Source organism: Coptis chinensis, chromosome 8 (assembly GCF_015680905.1).
Source record: "Coptis chinensis isolate HL-2020 chromosome 8, ASM1568090v1, whole genome shotgun sequence".
NCBI lineage: Eukaryota > Viridiplantae > Streptophyta > Magnoliopsida > Ranunculales > Ranunculaceae > Coptis > Coptis chinensis.
In genome coordinates this window covers 20,031,171-20,051,694 of record NC_141463.1, presented here as the reverse complement: position 1 = coordinate 20,051,694, position 20,524 = coordinate 20,031,171, and the positions used below count along the sequence as shown (strand labels likewise).

General features: G+C 34.8%; 1 protein-coding gene across 2 annotated transcripts; it reads right to left on the bottom strand.

The window, feature by feature from the left end:
- Nucleotides 1-1,265: 1,265 nt before the first annotated feature.
- LOC147480417 (uncharacterized) lies at nt 1,266-10,738 on the bottom strand. Of its 2 annotated transcripts, none has more exons than XM_086581202.1 (9): nt 10,604-10,738; nt 10,354-10,476; nt 10,083-10,283; nt 9,880-9,955; nt 8,228-8,373; nt 6,925-7,038; nt 5,774-5,905; nt 2,349-2,462; nt 1,266-1,634 (listed from the first exon to the last, which is right to left on the bottom strand). In XM_086581202.1, exons 1-9 carry the CDS (start codon nt 10,655-10,657, stop codon nt 1,584-1,586), a joined length of 1,011 nt encoding a protein of 336 aa, XP_086437328.1. In that variant the 5' UTR covers nt 10,658-10,738; the 3' UTR covers nt 1,266-1,583. The 2 variants fall into 2 exon arrangements, with proteins under 2 accessions (XP_086437328.1, XP_086437327.1); XM_086581201.1 differs by having other exon boundaries at nt 8,228-8,376; nt 10,604-10,732.
- Nucleotides 10,739-20,524: the final 9,786 nt, after the last annotated feature.

Genomic DNA, 20,524 nt, shown 5'->3' with positions numbered 1-20,524 from the left:
AGCCACAAGGTGAAGAGGTTATCTCAATTTGATATCTTAGTTTCTAAGTACTTATGCACCACAATTGCTGCTCATTAACGTATTTCGGTTTATTTTCAATAAAAATATATTATGATTCGAAAATTTGTATGAGACATTTTGTAAAGCCTTTTCAGCACACAAAATATTTAATAGATCCCGAACATATGCCCCGGTCCAAAATCTAGTACACCCTATGTTCAAGAAATTTCTATATAGAGGTTCTCAGCAGGAATTTTATGTGACATCTTTCCCTATCTTAATTTTGCAGTCTGTAACATCTACATCTACATCTACATCTACATCTCCATAACTTTCAGAAGAATCCTACATCATAAGCTTCTTACTAGGGGGTTTTCCCAACATGCAAAGTCCTTGAATCTGTTTTCAAGACATACAGGAGAATCTCCTGGAAGTATATTGGCAGTCAAGAGACAAGAGAGTTGTCTGAGGGAGACATGTCCACGTCTACAGAATCAGCTTAGCAAGAAAACCTCAAAAACTACCGGTCTTCTTTGTTTATGACTTTATGTGCAGTACATGTCCAGTATGCTCAGATTTTACACATAGAGTTGCTTGTCTTATGCTTGACGTTCAATCCTAAAGTCTGATCATTATATACCTTTTCCACATTTATTCCTAGCTTTTACAATCTCTCCTCCTAACTTCTAGTACTTGCAGCCACGTACTAGAAATCTTGCTTCTAAACCTAACCAGAATGAGAAATTGATTATGAGGGTTTTGAGAATATTAGTTTTGAGACCCTTCCTTCCTCTCTGACCAATGCTACTTTAGATTTTGCTAGGCCTGCATTCTGATCCGAATGATTCCGACTGGGCTACATATTGTGGACACGCTATGTGCCTATGTTCAAGAAATTTCTATATAGAGGTTCTCAGCTGGAATTTTATGTGGCATCTTTCCCTATCTTAATCTTGCAGTCCGTAACATCTACATCTACATAACTTTCAGAGGAATCCTACATCATAAGCTTCTTACTAGGGGGTTTTCCCAACCTGCAAAGTCCTTGAATCTGTTTTCAAGACATACAGGAGAATCGAAATCCTTTCTCATGGAAGTATATTGGTAGTCAAGAGACGAGAGTTGTCTGGAGGTGACATACGAACCACACCTTAAAAGAGTAGAAATGATAAAATTTAAAAGGGCTGCCATCAAACTAGAGCTTGTGAAACACCTGTCTGGGAGTGTGAGAATCTTGGAGAAAATTGTATAATGAATTTATACAGTTGTATAAGGATTCTTGGTAATTTATTATCCTCCGCCATCATGCAGTAACAATTTGGAGTTTTGGACCTAGTCAGTATTTCGCAATAAAATGCTAATTGTACTGCACTCCCCCTCTCTCTAAATGTAATTAAAATAATTTTTCTAAAAAAAAACACCCCATAAAAAGTGGGGAAAAAAGGACCTTTTGTAGACTCGGGACACATAGCTTGAACGAAATGTGACATCTGAAGCTTTACCGGGTTCAACAGTGAACTGATTGGCTTTCTCAGCTTTTGGGCCACTTTTGTATAAATTGCATACCTGTCTAAACCGCAACTTTACTTCGATGATTCTGAAGATGCCTCCTCCATGTCATTGCCATGAATGAGCTGGTGAGAAGGTACATAAACAAATTAAGTCTATAGCTGAAATTACAATAATAAAAAAAGTAATGGGGGTACATAAATACGAAATGGAATCCGCATGAAATATCTTGCCATTTTTCACCAGGCGAGATTAATAAAGACTAAATTTCCCAATTGAAATTATTACCCACCTAGTTTCTCAGGCCACAAACTCAGAAGAGAAACTTTTTTTTTTCGATAAACACTCGGAAGAGACGGCCAAAGTTCATTAAATCTTAGCAAAGTTATATGACTATATTTATTTCCATAATCAAAGTTCTGAGGAATGCGACTGTCGTAACTAAGTTCTTTGAGCTCTTGAGTGTTTCACTACTAAAGTCTTAAGTTCAACTTCTGGAGTTTGTATCCTTTTCAAGTCACAAAACATATACAAATTATCATTGCCCAACAAGAAATTTGGTGGTTATGGGGAGCTCAAATTCCTGATTTTAAAGAGTTCAACCTCAGACCAAAATCAAGAAAAGTTTAAACTCCAGAAATCATGAATTTGAGACTTAAAGAAGCATGTTTAAGTAGGATTAGTACATTACAAGATGCCAAGAACCCTGAGATTTGAGACTGATACGACTTTTTATTTCAGTAAGCCCTTGCTGAATTTGACCTGTGAGCTTTCTGAGAACCCTAAATAAGCTTTTAAATTTGCAAGAAGAGGCTAAATAGTGCAAAAAAAGACAATACCAAGGAGCCAATTCGCTCATATGCTTCCATTACTTTGCCATTTGCCTCATCTTCATAGCCAAGTTGCAAAACCCTTGGACCATTGACAGACCACAGAGCTCTTCGACCTGCATCCTGGAACATAATAGATAGAGTTGTAAGTACAATGAGCCTACTGGTTAAGACTTGATAGGTTGGGCCCGAGGTCTTGGGTTCCACTCCCACCTTCACCAGGGATAAAGGATCTAAGGGGTGGGTTTAGGGTATATAGTTATAATCATACTTATCAATATTGTAAGCACGATACATATCTTACCAGTAAAACAATACGTATCACACTACGTATTGAAAATGTTATGCTACCCGTATTGTACGATAAAAGATGTATCAGGCGATACACTTCAAACACACGAAATAACCAAAACGTTTATGGGGGCGATACACTTCAAACACACGAAATAACCAAAACGTTTATGGTAAAACGAGTTTTTTAGATTCATTTAGTTTTTTCTTCTCTTTTTTAAGCTTTGTCAAGCCATAATAGGTTTTAGTTACGATAAACCATAACCTAAAGCAACTTTTACCTACTCAAGTAATTGCTAGCTTAGCCCCTTATCTATAATACTAATTTGTGCCCAAAGGTTGAACATGGTGGCATTTTTTACCATACAGACATACACTAGTAGTATCACACAAGATAAAGACTTTATTTATGGATGAAACTTACACACAAACACATAGGAATCCATTTAATTATATCTTAAGCGTATCATACGATACACAATACGATTTGATAAATATGGTTCTAACTATCAACAGAAAGAAAAGAAAAAAAAAATAGCAAATGCAAAACTTGAAGACATAATAATTACGACAGTGGCAATATCATGTAATAACTGAATTATCACAACCATGCCTACTGAATATCATTAGCACTCTATGCATTAGAGAAAACCAGTAGGTAAGCATAACTCTGTTCTGTTTTGTAGTTGTTGACTTCTTGTTGTCCTCACCTCAACGAAAATTCAAGATTGCCTATCTCTCTAATTGCAGGAAAACTCAAAATTTCTCACATTCCTTTTGCTGATGATGTTTGCTTACTATGAAAAGGTTAATGTGAGTCAATAAATGCTATTAAGTCTTGTTTGCAAGAATTAACACACGCTAGTGCTATCCGGGGTATGAGTCTTCAAAATGCACAAGTTCTTGCTGATACAATGGAAAGGTGATCTGGTTACCCCTGTGGTTAACTACATGGCGTTGCCTCTGCCCTCTGGTTAGTTCTAGAATTACAATTAGAGATTTTCAGCCTCTAATTGAAAGACCAATTGCTTGGATATCTCATTGGAAGAATAGATTTCTCACATGCTAGAAGATTAGAGATGATCCACTCTCTGCTTTCCCCTTCTACATACATTGCACCAGAAGCTTCCTATAACTTTCTACTGCATTGGAGCAAGTGGGAAGGAACTACATCAAGCTAGTCTTATAGTTGATATGAAAAACACTGGAACAGAGCAGCAAACAGAGGCAGCTTCAAAACAGAAATAGCAACCTGAATCTACAATAGTGTCTACAACTTCATATTGTGGATTGGTCTACAAGGTTACTAGCAAGGAGGGTAGCTCTAGGTTCAATTGGTGTGAAAGCAATAGATAAACAAAATAACTTTTGGACTATCAAAATTCCAAAGGTCTACGACTGCAGCAGCTAAGACTACCAAGTGATGCTTAATGGTGAAGATCTTATGGCATTGTAATCAGGAGGAAGCAACTTGGTATTGTAAATATACTTTTGTCGATATTCATAACCTGACTGCTATTATAACTAAGCATGCTCATAATGAACTCAATAGAGCAGCTGATGGAGTCATCTTAAGTTGATGTTAAACTCTTGATGAACAATCTAAAGGCCATACGCCCATACAGTCTTACGAACGCTGGTCTATTATTTTAATTTAGAAAAAATAGGCAACATACTTCAATGTGCATTTCGCTTATATTCTGCTCAAAAAGCACTTATATTCTGTTCAAAAAATACTTCTCCTATAGCACTGTATGTAAGCAATGATACCTTAGCAATGTATGCAGGTGAAAAGAAAGATGCTCAAATGTGCTTAAACTGGCAGATTCGTTTCACTTATAGCATTCCGTCAGTGTGCCATCCAATCTCTGTTAAAAACTGATGATACGGCTCTCATGGAGTAACCCCATTCTTTCAGCCAAAGGTATGCCACCTTCTCTCCTCCCCAAATTGATTTAAACCTTCATTGCCAATCCAACCGGACCAAAATCCTTAACCCAAGATCATGTTTCGATTTTGGTTTCAATCAAACTGGATTGGGGACGGAGAAGACAGTAAGGAGTTCAAATCAGTTTAGGGAGGAATAGTGATATTTACCCTGAATTTTGGGGGGCCTAGGCACTCTCCTAAAACAGGGCATTATGCTTAATATTTATAAAACACACACACACAACAATGCAAGCAAATTTTATCTTTATTTGGAAGGGGACAAGGGGCCATTACTAGAGTATTAAGAGGTATAAATTTTCCCCCCAAATCATTCTCTCTCTTTGCAATGTCATTTTTATTATTATTACCATTTCTATTCTATCTCTTTTTTTTTTTTTTACTCCTGATGAACCACTCAAGTCGATTTCTCAATCAAGGAAATATGGAGAAGCTTTTTTATTTCCTTTGGTAACTGATGGAGAGGGCTTTAGTCGAGATGGGCTAATTCAGTTTTGTAAAATTGCACTACTCTGTTGTGCTTATTCAATATTCAGTTGGGCTCACAAAGACACAAAGTATACTGAGATGTGCCTCTCACGTGCATCGCTGACATGGCATAACTTTGGCTGAAAATATGGGCTTAAGCTTTGACACCCAGGTGGAAAAAAAGTCACATAAATACATCATCAGTTTCTCATGTAGATTGGACGGGCACATTCACGAAATGCTATAACTTAAAAAAGCTTGAAGATGCAATCACTTTTTGACGATAAAAAAAGTACATTGCCGCAAGTGCAAAATACATAAAAACTATACAAGTATGGTGCCTACTTTGGTAGTTGACTCTTATTATCTTCTCTATCAGATGTTTATTATTGTAATATGCTAAACAGCACATGCAAGAGGAGTTCTACTAGCTTCCTTAAATTGGTTGGAAGTTAAAAGCCAAGTCATATTCTCTTTATTGCTAAGTTACATTGACACAGATACGAAGTGTTTGACACGGCGAATTACCAAACGTTGAGGTAAATCACATACAAAATGTGTCCGACACGGACACGCATCCGACACGGATTTTTTTTAAAAATATGGTGTGTCCATGTAACCTAGTGTTATTGTGTCAGGGGTTCAAGCGTTCAACCACAAATATACGTAGAATAAGATAACAAAGCAACTAGCAAGTGGGTAGGGGTGGATGTGATTCCTAATCTGACCTGTAATATAATTAAATATAAAGCTTCCAATGCTTGAACCCGAATATCTGGATCATCTACAGATTCCCGTTCTATTGAGAGGGCAGTCCCAAGCTCTGGAGGCATCTTTGATGTGTCTTGCTCACTGTAAACCTGACCATACCTCCACACATTATATATGTATATTACATCTAAGAGCATTTAAAAGGAAATTGCACGTAAAAATATCAGTAGCAAATAACTTTCAACATATTAAATAACTACATATCAAATTTTTAGTTTACTTGTTCATAGCTGAGACTTGAGATGAATAAAATGAACTTTTGTCGAGGGGATACTTTCAGCAGAATGATTAATTAAGGTTTATACAATGGTTCCATCAAGAAAATAGCTTTTTGAAAAAAAAAAATAGAACTACAATTTCTTTGGAAAGTCGTCTAGGATAAAAGTTAGAGGTTTGAATATATTTGTCAGAGAACAAAATTTCATTCTTAAACAATACGTTTTTCTGGTTTTTTAAATTATAGTGAGTCTTAATTTATTATTTTAGAGAAAATTTTTGGAGAGGTTTTAGCTCTGATGCTATTAGGTTCTACAAGTAATTTGCATTTCTTTATGAATGTAGAGCTTTAGTAAATGTTTGAAAGAGGCCTTAGGTGAAATTAGAAGTGGTAGTACTCTCATCAATCACCTATGGGCTGCCAAGGGTTGTATGGGGTATGCTTGCTCTGTGGAAGAACAATAATGAAATTGTCTTTGATGGCCTACCTTCATCACTACAGAGATGCAAAAAAATGGTTTTCTTACAGGTGCAACATACTGCTACACTTTCTAAAGGGTGCAGATTAATCAATGCACAAGATAAGCATATCACGGCACTTAGCCAGTAAATGAAAGATTGTCAGAGCTTCAAGGTTAAATAAATGTAAGTGATAACACCCCAGATGCATGAGTCGCACTTTACTGCCCGGTGATACCGTACGACAAACACACTTGATTGGCAGAATGACCCCAGTCTGGTATATTACCAATACAAATAATTCAAGGATACACTAACCAAGTTGAAGTATATGCTAATATGGATTTTCAGCCATGATGCACAAGATTTTCATAATAATCCCTTCTGAGATAGGAGGGGAGAGTCTGACTCTGCGAGGAAGGGAAGGATATACCTTGTTGCCGGCAACAGGAAGAAGTAGAGCTGGCCAAAGATAGTCTGATACCAAGAGCAAATTCTGAAGCTGATTGTCTGCTTCAAAGCAACAATTGCGGATGGTCCCACAAACCTGTATGAACATTAAAACAATATTATATACTAAGCATAAGAGAACACTTGATAATTAAACATACCAGCACAAAGTCATCAGCATACAATACCCAATATATTAAATTTCTGCCACATGCATGTCTACCTGCTGCAATTTAATGATGTATCTTGTGAATGTTACTTACCTAAATGCGCATGTGTTGTTCTTGAGAAGATCGTGGTGTAAACTAGTAAATTGGAGAGAGTGAACAAGATACCACCAGTATTCCAGTGTCATAGGAATCAAAGAGCGTAGTCAAGAACAACAAGCAAAGAGCACAAAAAGCGTTCAGGTGCTAAGTTAACTTTTAGGTACTGAGACCACATGTCCACATTACAAGAACAACAAGCAACTTTTATGTACACATTTCAGTTGAATTTAATAGGAAACTTGGAACTAAAGATCACTCTTATGATATCTAGGCCCTTTCAAAGAATAGATAATGGTTGAGATCAGGCAATATCTCTTTCAGGAAAGAATCCAAATAGACAAACTCTGCATGACTGCATGGTGACACACTTAATGGCCCAGTGAGAGAAATCTTTTCAAAAGCCTCTACCAATGGGGAACCCTATATATTGTGAAATAAGCTACCAATCTTCCTACATAAAAAGTTTAGTTTGTAGTGTTTCTTATAGTTTTGTACTTTTGTTTGCGTGACAGGCATTGAGAGTTGGGGCATCTTTGGAGGAGGTCATTATGGTCTAAGGTGCAAGAGGTGACACAAGACATCCCCTCTGAGCATTTTTTTTTTTTTTTTGTGTAGATGGGACTCACGTTCTGAGTTGGAGGTGTTCTGTGGAGCGACCTTTCTTTTGTTTTCATTTTCATTTTTCTTTCTTTATCGGGTATAGTAGGAATTGGACGGCGTGTCTTCTATGGAATGATCCTTTATGTTTTTAGTCTTTCCTTTGTTTCTTGTAGTTGTAGGATATCTCATCCTTCTTGTAATAGTTTTATTTCATTATTAATATAATCCCTGATTTTACCAATAAAAAAAAAAAATGACAGGCACTGAGAGTTAGTATACTTAAACTTTGTAAAACTTAGACATGCAAAATGTAAATCAGATACAGTTTGATCGCAAATAAAACCCAGAAACATGGTTTGGATACATTTACTTCCTATTAAGAGACATAAAATTTAACCAAGGTAGATATGTGCATACCCCTTTCTTTCTTAATAGACTTGTCGAATCGAACTGTCTGATGATTTGCTTCAGAAGTCCTCGCTTAGGATCCAATATATACTTTCTTCCTTCTTCCACTCTTGAGATGTTTACAAGTATGGAACCTACATGTTCAAATGGATCCTCTGCTACAAGCCAGTGCAGAAAAATATAATGCAGGCTTCAGTAATAAAGTCAACAACTGTTGGTAACACAGATTTGGGTGCATAATATGATGTAGAAGAGTGATGCTACGAAGAGAAATATTACGCTCCATGCACCCAATACTTTTTCAACTTCCGAGGAGTTCCCAAAACTGAAAATTCGTAAGATTTGTCCTGATATAATTAACTCATTTTTACTAAAATTATTCAAGTTTTCAAAACACCTCATTCCTACATCATTGAGATAGCAATGGTACAAAAAATATATCTAAATCAACATAAAAATTTATGCAGTGAATCGTGAATGTCTGACTAACTTCGGAACTTGGTCCAAAATCTGTGTTTTGGCCAATGCCTCTGGCCCCAAGGGTACCAAGTGAATCTGTGTGACATTAACTACTTTATATCTCATTTCCCCGACCAAAATTACAAGGTTGCACTTGAATTTCAAACAACTGTTTCAAATCAAGATTTTACCTACAAAATAAGCTATCAGTCTGCATGCTTTGAAGAACCATCATAGAGACAGAATTAGATACTAGATTTGAAGAATTTCAAACACAAACATTACTAGCGAAAGTGCAGGATTGACATAATTGATATTAGCCGGAAAAGCAAGTCGCTTTTGAAAGCAGAAAACAGTTTTAGTTTAGCCATCTATATAATAAGCTTGGGATTTTTTTTCGCACTACAGAACAAAATTACATTTAGCCTAAGACAAATAACGGTCCAGATCGATTTTTTTTTTTTTTTTTTTGATCGGTAAAATGTGATGTGTGTATATATATAATCATAAAGTCAAAGTTCGTAGGATGAGATATCCCATTCAGATACAACAAAGGAAAAGACAGACAAACAACAGTCCAGATCGATTTTTGTCACAATTGGATGGCAGATATGTGCTGATCAACCTCGAGATACGTGTTTTAAGCTGTTTTTAATTAGTTACGTCAGTTTTATATCGCATTAGTAGTGTTTGCAACCCGATTACATCAGCCATTCCGTCAGTGTATGGTCGCGGATACGATTCTTGCTGCAAGTGTTTTCTTTTATTTTTTTATTTCATTTTGTCCTCATCATTATTATCAAGTTTAATAAGTTAAAAACAACTAAAGAATATGGTTCACGTTGTGAGTCAAATCCAGGAGAACACACACCGCGCTCGCTTAGTAGAACTATCTACTAACCCATAACCATCATGCTACATGGATTTTATCTGAATTGATTCTTAGACATTTTAAATATTATCTATTGTGGGCAAATCACTAACCATCATACTAGTATGCAATATTATATACACAATTAATCACAAAGATGTGGGGAGTTTCATAGCTAATACTCTTCAATAAAGGAATAAACATCGATTACAAACTAGAGGTGCAAGCCCCAAATAACATTTATATTTTAATGTAATGATAACATTATCTAGGGGCATGTTGGAGAGGATTAGCAATAAAGTTGAAGACAAGAAGAAGTAGTAGCACAGACCTCCCTTTTCATTTGATGTACAAAACGATCTCACAAGCTTCATGACATGGACTCCTTGCATCTTCTCATCTTCAGTCTAAAAAATGGCAAGTCACATACATTCAAACATAGAATGGACTAGCGGGAAAAAAAAACGATCTTTTCGGAACTCATTAGATTTGCACTTGTGTTTTGCCTGATGAAAATAAAGGTCAGAGTTATACCTGCAGTAGGGACATGACACCCTCATCCAACTGCGTAAGATTAAGTAGGAGCATAACAATCAATCTGCTGATGTTGGCATCTCGCTGCTTGTATAATGTTTCCATGGCAGTTGTAGTTATACCAACTTCAATCATCTTTCTTGATATTTCCGAATTTTCAGATAGATTTACAAGAGCTTGAGCTGCAGGTTCTGAAATCTCCTGAAACATAGGAAAAAAATTGAGTAGCCCATACATATATTATTCTGAAATTACAGAATGAAATGGGCACCTTATTTTCAGCCAAGAGACAAGACAGTGAAGGAAACACAATCTGAGAATAGTACGTAAGAGCTTGCAATCCATCTTCAGAACCTGTCAAATCTCTCACTATATCAACAGCTCCCTTCTTTACCTGGAAAAACATAAAAATGAAATTCAATTAACAAAGTAAAGCAACAGAAGAAAGACAATAAAAGATGTGTTCTTTTTCATGGTTTTTGTTGAAAAGTGACAAGAGAAGAGAGCAATATGGAAGTTACTTGTGGAGAAGGGGAAGAAAGAAATTGAAGGAGTTCTTCTAGCTCAGTCGCCATTGGCAAAGAAAGGTTTTGAGGTTTCGACAATACGCGACCCAGGTTCAAATTCACTCAATCGAAAAGTCAGGTTTAGGGCATTACCTAGGTTCCACGTAGGTGCCATTTAGGGCATATAAATATGGTTCAAGATTTTTCGGACGGAATGGGTGGACGTCCGGCTATTTTTTATTTCGATAAAAAGTGGATATTTCTGCTTCAAACGTGTGTTTGGCGTGTTTTTAAGTTTTTCGTTATTTTAACTCTTGATCTCTCGCTAATACACTATTTACGGTTTAGCACCCAATTGAGAAGTTTTTTATATTTGAGGTGTAAAAATCACCCCCATTGGAACTATGGCATATAAATAGTTCAAGATTCGAACGATTTGAAAGTATATACAAATTTATGTTTTTTTTATTTGGGAATTTCTCAAAAACTAAAATATTGGACAAAATTCCAAAGGTTATAAATCACAAACTATGGGTTACGTGTTACAAATAGTTAGTTTTATTTGGGAAGGACTAATATGGTAGGTTACAAATATTAGTTTTCGCAATAGAACAATACTAGCTAATCTGCCTGTCTATGGCGGGCTGTATTAGGTTTACTATTATAGAGATGTCATAAGTTCTTACAATGAAATAAAAGAATACAAATATAAATCGGCATGAATAACCTGGCCATATGGTGTCCAAAAACATTAAGCCATTTTGGCTTCATATAGCCACTTTTATCATCGTCATCGACCATGATCAATACTGAATGAGCTCTTCTTATCGATCAAACACCCCAACCCCATTGTTCCTATCGACCAACAACTACGGGGATGCATTACATGATGAAGCAACGTTCTATCTTGAGAAACTCAATGCGAGTGTTCTTGGTATGGAGCATTAATAGCATTCCTATGTTGAGCAAACAATCGGTGTGAGTGTGTTTTCGGGCAGCTAGAAGATTGTTCAACATCTGCAAGACAAAACCGCCAGAGAACTTAGTTCGGATCTGAAATATTATGCCAATACCGAGCACCAAAAGCTCTTGCAATCTGAATTCTTACCTCGTGTACAAACAACACCGTTACGAAGTTACCCAAGCAAAGACGTTAAGCAATTTACGGTGATGTTATAAGTATGTTTCGTTTGCCATCGTCAACATACCTTCTATGACTACCGCAACACTTCCCTTTCTTTGGTTTGGAGAATTGCGTCTTACGTAAGGATGTGAACTTCCATCTATCGACTTACGGGTAAATCCTACTTCACAAATCCCTCTTTCATGTCGATTCAGAATGGTCCATCGGCCCCGTAAGTAGATGCTCGACCTCGTGTTACGCTCCTAAATTAGTGTCTTTATTTGATGGTAATATGTCCATTTTAGTGGGAGATTCCGTGGCATTCATATCTTCATTTTAAGCTTTACTATTCTTGTCCAGTCATATTGAAGACTCCGTGCGGGATTATCTTTAAGTCGCCATTAAGAAACTTCGGCAAATTCATAATCATCACTATTCATAGTTACCCAAGTCCTATGTTCATGTGGAGCTTCACTAATAGCGTTAGGTAATCCGGTGAGTAGTAAATTCCAAGCCATTCATACATTTCGGGGAGCATCTTGATCACCACTACTGTCCAAGTCATTGGCCACTAAGTAAGTGATTTGGAAACCCATACAATGTTTATGAGAAAACATCAAATTATTCATTGCATGACTTATTTTCTTACGTACATACTTTCTAATTTTATCTAGAATTTGATGATTCAATTAGAAGTGATAGTGTACATATACACTTACTATTTTGGAAGCCTTAAGCGATGTTCCTTAGTATTACTTTCCTCTGCTATTCCATACTGGCAATTCAGACCAACGGAAGTGAAAAAGTGACTTCTGAATAGCACATCCAATTTCTAGCTCTCATTGCACTCGAAAGTATCAAGGAACTGATCCCGAAGGCCGATAACGATGGAACAGTTTGAATGAAGATCCACTTGTGTTCAATCCATGGAGATGGAAGGTTGATCATTGAACTCGATACATTTTTCTTTTTCTCCTTTTTTTTCACTAGATGGAAGGTTGATCATTGAACTTGATACATTTTTCTTTTTCTCCTTTTTTCTTCGCTGTGCAATATCACAATTACATTGCTGCTAAAAGATATTTGCAATTACATTTACTTTTTTACTCTTATTGTATACTGGGTTCTCATTTTGCATACAATCATATGTTTTATGCAGGGAATGGAAGTGAATGGTGGTGTTTCTAAACATTTCATGGGTTTTGGAGGCGGTCTGAGATTCTGTGTTGGAACATACTTTACCAAGGTTCAAATCCTGTAAGATGTCAACTTTGTGATCGTCCTGGTCACACGACTCCATTTTGTTATTTTAGATCGATTTGAAGGTTGTTTTTGGCTTACGGTGATCCTCCAACCGCTATCACGTTCTCGCTCCATCAAATGATCCTAATTGGTACTTTGCCTCCATTTGTCACTTTTCAAATGATTGACGACATGACCCAACTCTTCATTGTATTACGTCATCCGATGCTTATCGAAAGTGCAGGGTATGAAACAAACATATAACATTATAACGATTGTCGGATGGGACAATCGTGAAGTAAATCCTTCAAATCTAACGGCTTAAGTAGAAAAGTAAAGCGGTGAAGATTTGTACATAATTTGAAATGAAATATATTTTCATTCATGTTGAACCTACCGGAAAGACTTGTTGCAATCAAGGTTGAGCCATGGTATCGCCACATTGCAAAAAAATATAAAAACAGAAGTTACTAATATCATCTCACATGGTAAAGTTGATGTACATCCAGTAAAATAATCAAGAACATATGATTTCATTCGTGCTATAAATTTCTTCTTCTAAGGTCTTCGAAGTGCATCGTTATAATACCAAACCAACTTGACTGCGATCGGATGAATCAAGCAAAAATATACATAAATCGAATTGAAAATCCAATTACTTAATTGGTCCAGGGGAAGAACTCTTGACTACAGGTGACAACAATCAGTGTCCACTTGAGGCTGATATAGTCACGTCTTTCAGCTCGAGGCTGATATAGTCACGTCTTTCAGCTCGACGTATTTTCGTTTAAGTTTTACAATTAAGTGAGTAGATCACAGCATTTCGACATTGTTTGACATGTTTAGAGATGTTAGGCTGACCTAATTTTTCGTGGGGAGGAACTCTTATATGAGGATATCATCAATTATTATTTCGATAACATCTCTATTTTGTCAAAATTGAAAACTAATCTCCAAAGGAACTCGCTAACATTGATGATTTGTATAATAGTACTAAAAATTCTCCGCTCTATATTCACAGCAATCTCAAGGATAATCAAAATGGGGATTAACAAAATGATTAATATCAAGTTTCTTTTGATGATTAATATCAAGTTTCTTTTGATGATTGACAATCTGGTACTGAGTAGAAGATCGAGATTGAGCGATCGAGAGATTCGAGAACGATGGATTTTGTTCTTCACTTTGTTGAAAGCTTAGAGAAGGTTTATGAGATTGAGAAAGAGAAGACATTGTGGGTAATTAAAAGGAAGAGGGTTTTGTTTCTGTCAAGAATACGAATGAGAAGAAGAATAATGCGCGTTACGAAGGGTTGGGTTTTCTTTTTTTTATATTTCATAATTACTAAAATAGCCCGGCCAAATAGAAATAACGGGCGTAGAATTGAAATAACGGACGTAGTTTTATTTTATTTTTTTTCAACACACATGAAAAGACAATTTTAACTTATATTAAATTAGAGAATACACCAAATTCAGGGTTAGTTTGGTAAGAAGGAGAGTAATTATTTTCTAAATAAGGACTTTTTTAAAAAATATGCTGACGTGGCTCACTGTGAGCATATTGGGAGAAACTGATATTAATATAGGTAGGATTGGAACAATGGTCCTTCGATCCCTAACTCATTCGGCTATTTACATTAAAATCAAGTAGGCTGAAAAAAGTTTTAAACACAGAGATCAAAATAACACGATTCTTTAATAAAAATAACAAAAATTTACATTTCCATTTAAATCATGTGTGGTCAAGCAAGTTCCAGTTGGAGTCCTTACAAATAATGAATTTCTTGATTTGCCTTCCAACTGACGACCGCAATTAGGTCTTCTCACATTGTGTTATTGGTACAAAATGAAAATTCACCAAGATTATTCAAATCCAAAATAAGACTGATGTTGTCCTTAAAATCAACTGACTGCTAATTTGTAAAAGTTAATATCCCCTTAAATAACAATCATGAGAGTCACAAACGTAATTCAAAAAAATACCTTACTTTGAAATATTTAACATTATAAATAGAAAAACAATTCATATCTTAAAACTAATGGAATCGTAAGAAAAAAGGAGGCATTAGAACTCTTAAAAAAAAAAAAAAAAAAAAAAAAAAAAAAAAAAAAAAAAAAAAAAAAATCTCTTAAAAAAAAATGAATTATAGGGAAATAAGGGGAATCGAATTCGATCAGAGGGTTTTCGTGGGCACTTGCACGCCTGCTCCATCTAGAAAACGTAATACATATATATTATAAAGCACAATGTAGAGAAAAAAGGTTAAAATTGCTCAATAACAATGTAATTATTTATTATAAAGCACAATTTACTTATGGAAAGTACCAATGACAATGTAGAGATGTTGTATGATAGATTGCCTCCAATAATTAATTGGATACTCTAGAAAAGTTTTTTTTCGTGAAAAAGTAATTGTATATAGAAGCTCCATAGTCCACATAGCGTGACACATTTTGCCATAATATTATTTGAGATGTCTGCCTGTATAGAATGACTTGTATGTCTACATATGTCGAGTGGGGGTTTGATAAAAAAGACCATGTATAAAGAAAACCAAAGTAGGTTAATGTGTTGAAATGTGGGGTAGGGGGGTGGGGGGGGTGTTTCCTTTCCCATTCTTAACTTACAGATTGTCAACGCATGAATAAGTTCTAGGTTGGCATTCTAAAATGGAAGGCATGTCTTACAATAAAATGATAATAAGATGTAATCGAAGGTAATAACAGCATACAGAGTAGAGTGCAACTACATCCTCAACCTAGTTTTAAATAAATACTTATTCTATTAACTATACAATTAACCATTTATCATTTATCATTACTGCCTCCTCAATATTTGTGGCAGAAAGGTTACTTTTAGTCATTGTGCCATGAATCCTTTTCACTTAGCAGCCTCTATCACCTTCAGCATATCATAGACTTGTTAATTTCAACTTACTACATAGTGTATCACGTAGATGTTAGAGATTAGCAAAATATGACAAAGAAAACAATATTTACTAAATAATAAGGACCAAACACATATATAATTTTTCATAGATCTGGTACAATTTCTAGTAGACAGTAAATGTTGTAAATAAACTTATGCAACATACTCTATAAACATTAATATAAACTACTCAAGTTTATATAAACATTTGGAAACCCTATATATTTCATAGTACAAACTACAATGGACTCAAGTAAGAGTATGTGTGTTAGGCTGAGTCCAATGGCTCCCTATCCCTTTAAAAGTAGAGCTAAAGTCAACAGATTTTACTCTCTATCATTATTTTTCTATGTATATATATAAATGATTCTACTCTCCATCTCTATTTTACTCTCTATATATAGAGAGTAAAATAGAGATGGAGAGTAGAATCATTTATATATATACATAGAAAAATAATGATAGAGAGTAAAATATGTTGACTTTAGCTCTATTTTGTTGACTTTAGCTCTACTTTATTGACTTTAACACTACTTTTAAAGGGATATGGAGCCATTGGACTCAGCCTTAGTAGCTAGTAAGGTGATATGTTGTTAAAACGTAGCATGACTTTTTTTTCCTATAACACTCAAAATCTGTTGGGAATTAATAAAGTCGGTAAGTCATGTGTGCTGTAATGGAAGACAGGAAGAGTGTAAAGGTGATAAAAAAAACCTTGCAAATATATATGCGCATATAGTAATCTCCATGTGAATGAAAGAAGAGCAAGCCCTTTACAAAAAAATTTGCACAGTCACACAAAATTAGTTACAACATTTTGTGCTTAAAGAAAAATATCTGAGAGGGAATAAAATTTAGTAAGACTAAAATGAGGAATGAAAATGAATTCCAAGCTACCGATTCTGTCGGACCAAAGAAAACCATCTCCATATTTGACGTTAAAACACCTAAGCATAGAGTGGTGTAGAATCATTTTCTTATTTTTTGAGATTTTGCAATGTAGCTATTATACAAAATGTAAGGAGCAAGACACGTTGACACCAATAAAAAAAATATCAAAGACAACAGAGAAAAACCTTGAGATGCAATGAACAATCTCCACATGTTATTCAAAACACACACTCGACATACAATACCTAGAAATTGGAGAAGACACAAAAGCCAAAAAGGAAAATCACATCTACATTATAGGATCCAATTTTTAGCAAATTAAACGATTTGATACTTATCATAGTTCCATTTCAAATTAACTATGTAAAATAATATGAAGCATAACCATTCCCTGCCTTCTGATCAACTTGTGAAAATGAGAAGCATTTAATCATTATCATTAAATTAATAATTTTAAAGTGCTATCTCTCACTTTCAACCGGTTCACATAGTTAATATGGTGATAATATATGACATTTATTACATGATTTCAAAAGAAATCAATGAGTAAAATGATTTAAAAAAGACTAACTAAAAGAAAATTTTATTTGTTATTTGTCAATCAACTTCTTTATGGTAAACCATTAACACCCAAAATCAGTGAATAGTACCATATTATGTTTTTTAAACTATTTTGATATCCAGACAACACCAAAACTCCACTTGATAACAAACTAAACACTGTAAAACAATAGAAGCTCAGTATACGCTCAATCGTAATTCCACAGAATGGGAAAATAGGAATAGAGTGCTATTGTACCATCAAAATGCATTGTACGAAAAAATAGGAACAAAGAATCTCGTGCTAATATAGAGTGAAGCATTCTATGGAAACAACATAGCAACATAATTAATGGTACTAATTATAAAATGATGAAGAACAGAAGCAATAATAGTTTGGCAATCCATTAGTATGCAGAAACAAAAATGTGTCCTAGTAGCAGTCGCTAAATTTTTTTTGCAACACATACACTTAATAAATATCGGACTGTGGATAGTCATAAGGATGTGCCATTTGGATATATTTAAAATTAGTGTTGGAAAAAGTAAATATACGGTATTACATTCGAAGACAAACAATTAAAAAAAAAATGTTCTTGAGAAAACCATGCCTTTGCGTTCTAGGGTGCAACTCCGCCCTGAATCACACAAACTATTAATTTAGTGATTGGGGACAACAGACCTGCTGAAAATGAACATCAAAACAGGGCCATATTTGAAGAACTAAAACATTGTTTTTCATTTAGGAGATGAACCGTGAGAAACAAATAATCGGGTGGGCAAATGGGTAAACTGGAAACCAACCAAACAAAAAGTAATCTAACCAGAAGAGCCTTCCCAAATGAATGCAGAATACCATTTTTTTTTTTTTTATCATCTTTCTTTTGTTTCTTCTTTAAATTTGGAGAGTATTGAAATGGTGGGTCGTTGGGGGTGAAACTTTCCAATGTGGAGAGGCAGCATTTCGATTAAACGGTTGTAAAGTATGTCCAATGACCAACATACCCTTTCCCTAAAAGCTTTCCGACAATTTAGGGGGTGAAACTTTCAGATACCCTTATGATTTAAAACTTTGGTTTAAAACCGGTAATATTGGGCCTAATTAAGAAAATCAGGTTTTCGCATTATATATAAGATATATAAACAACTAGATTCTATGAAAAGAAATCATCTGAAAGTGAGCAATCTTAAATTACGGTCAAATCACTCAACACCAATAGAAAATTGTCAACACACATTGTTAATAGTTAGATAGAGAATAATCTCTATATATCGAACAAAAAAAAAGAACAAAAAATCCTAATCATTTCGAAAGGACTTGTAGTGCAACCTTGTTGTATGCACGTTTGTCCTAATCATTTGTAAAACTCATTATTATTATCAATAAAATTTTCACTTTAAAAAAAAAAAGTTGGATAGAGAGAATAATATCCTAATAAAGACTTTAAGTTTTGGTGAACTAATAGTCAAAGGGACACAAGGATATTGTTTGACATCATAACTCACGGTCTTTCACATAGTTTTCAAGGCAATTGGTTAACGTTTCAATTGCTCCATCGAGTTGCAAGTAGAAAAAAAAAACACTCATAGATCATATATAACAAAAATAACATTACTTATAATGATTGTAAATAGAAGATGCAGATGGCACTGTATATACAAGATGATTTTATTAAAGTAAGTTAATTAAGAGTAGTCTTTTTTTTCTTCGATAAACCTACATTTCCATTACTTCAAAATTTGATTAGAGCATTGTTCTCTAAAGATGGTGGAGGAGGCATGTTACAATCTTTCATGAGTGCCCACTTGGCTAGACTATGGGCCTCTCCATTAGAATTTCTAGACAACCAATTACATTCAAGTGAGTTCAAACTAGAATTAAGACTTTTAATAGAATCCAAAATAGGTAAACTGATCCAATCGATGGTAGTTTTCACGATTGATTAATGTTATGACATTTTTGTTATCTCTCCGGATCTCCACTTTTTGTAAGTGAAGTCATTGTGCTAGTTTCAAAGTCAGTCCAACAACAATGAATTATGTTGTTTCATCACTTGAAACTTTGAATCTTGTATACCAATGTAAAAGATATGTGTTGCTTTGCGAATGAAATCTTTAGAAGAGTTTAGGTTCATAACTTTCATAACATATGGAGAACATCATAATGACGCTTGCTTTTAAAATGTGAATTTCTGAAGTTGGTGAATCTAAAGATAATTAGCTAGTCATATGTTGTTTGATAAGCTGAGAGTGATTGACTAGTTAGCTAGGGTTTATCCGGCCTGTAAAGTTTACTAAAATTCCATCGCATCATAAATTAATAAGACAATCTTGCGAAACTATATAGACTGAAGGGCTTTTTAGAATTATTTTACTACTATGTCATAGTAATGTTGAACAAACCACAAAAGTGTTGCCTACATGCAATCCTACTCCTATATATAGACTATATATTAATTTTTCTTCCACATTTTATCCACAAAAACTGCCTCTGAAAGCATCTCCATCTATCTCTCTTTTCACACTGTCTCCACCATTATCTCCAACATCAATAACACACCAAATACAACTTAGATGAGAAAGATAGAACAACAAAGCATGTGGTTGATGAGTTCAAATTGGAAAACTTTTATACTAAACTAGTGCATGGGCGTGATCTGAGTTTGTTAAGTACAAAGCAGTTCGCACAAATTTGTTGTTTATGTGGCTGTGATTACGTACGCGGATGGAAAAGTATGGATCTTCACAAAGTGCATAAAATGGTGTTGAGCAATGATAGAGATTTTGAGAAGGTGTTGGCTGAAATAAGGCATACTGCTCCATTAGTTCTTGATACTGCTTATTATCGAAGAGTCTGTAATGCTGTTATGACTTACCTTTCTCAGAGGGTTTATTTATGATATGATCAAAGGAGTAGATGTTGTGTTCTTTTGAGGGAGATTGAGCCAGAAGATATGATAGATGATATATATATTTCATTTCTTGGCCCAGTTATAGCAAATGAAGATATTCGAAAACTTGCAGCTGGAGAGATCGTTTAGACGCCAGTTTTAAAAAATCATTTTATCTTTTTAATATTTTTTGTTGACATAAATACGAAACTAGAAAACTATTTCCATAGATACATATTAACATATGTAATCGATCGTATGTCGAGTTGTTGCTTGTGATGCCTTGTGAGGAATTGAAAGTGAACTGTAAAGTATCTA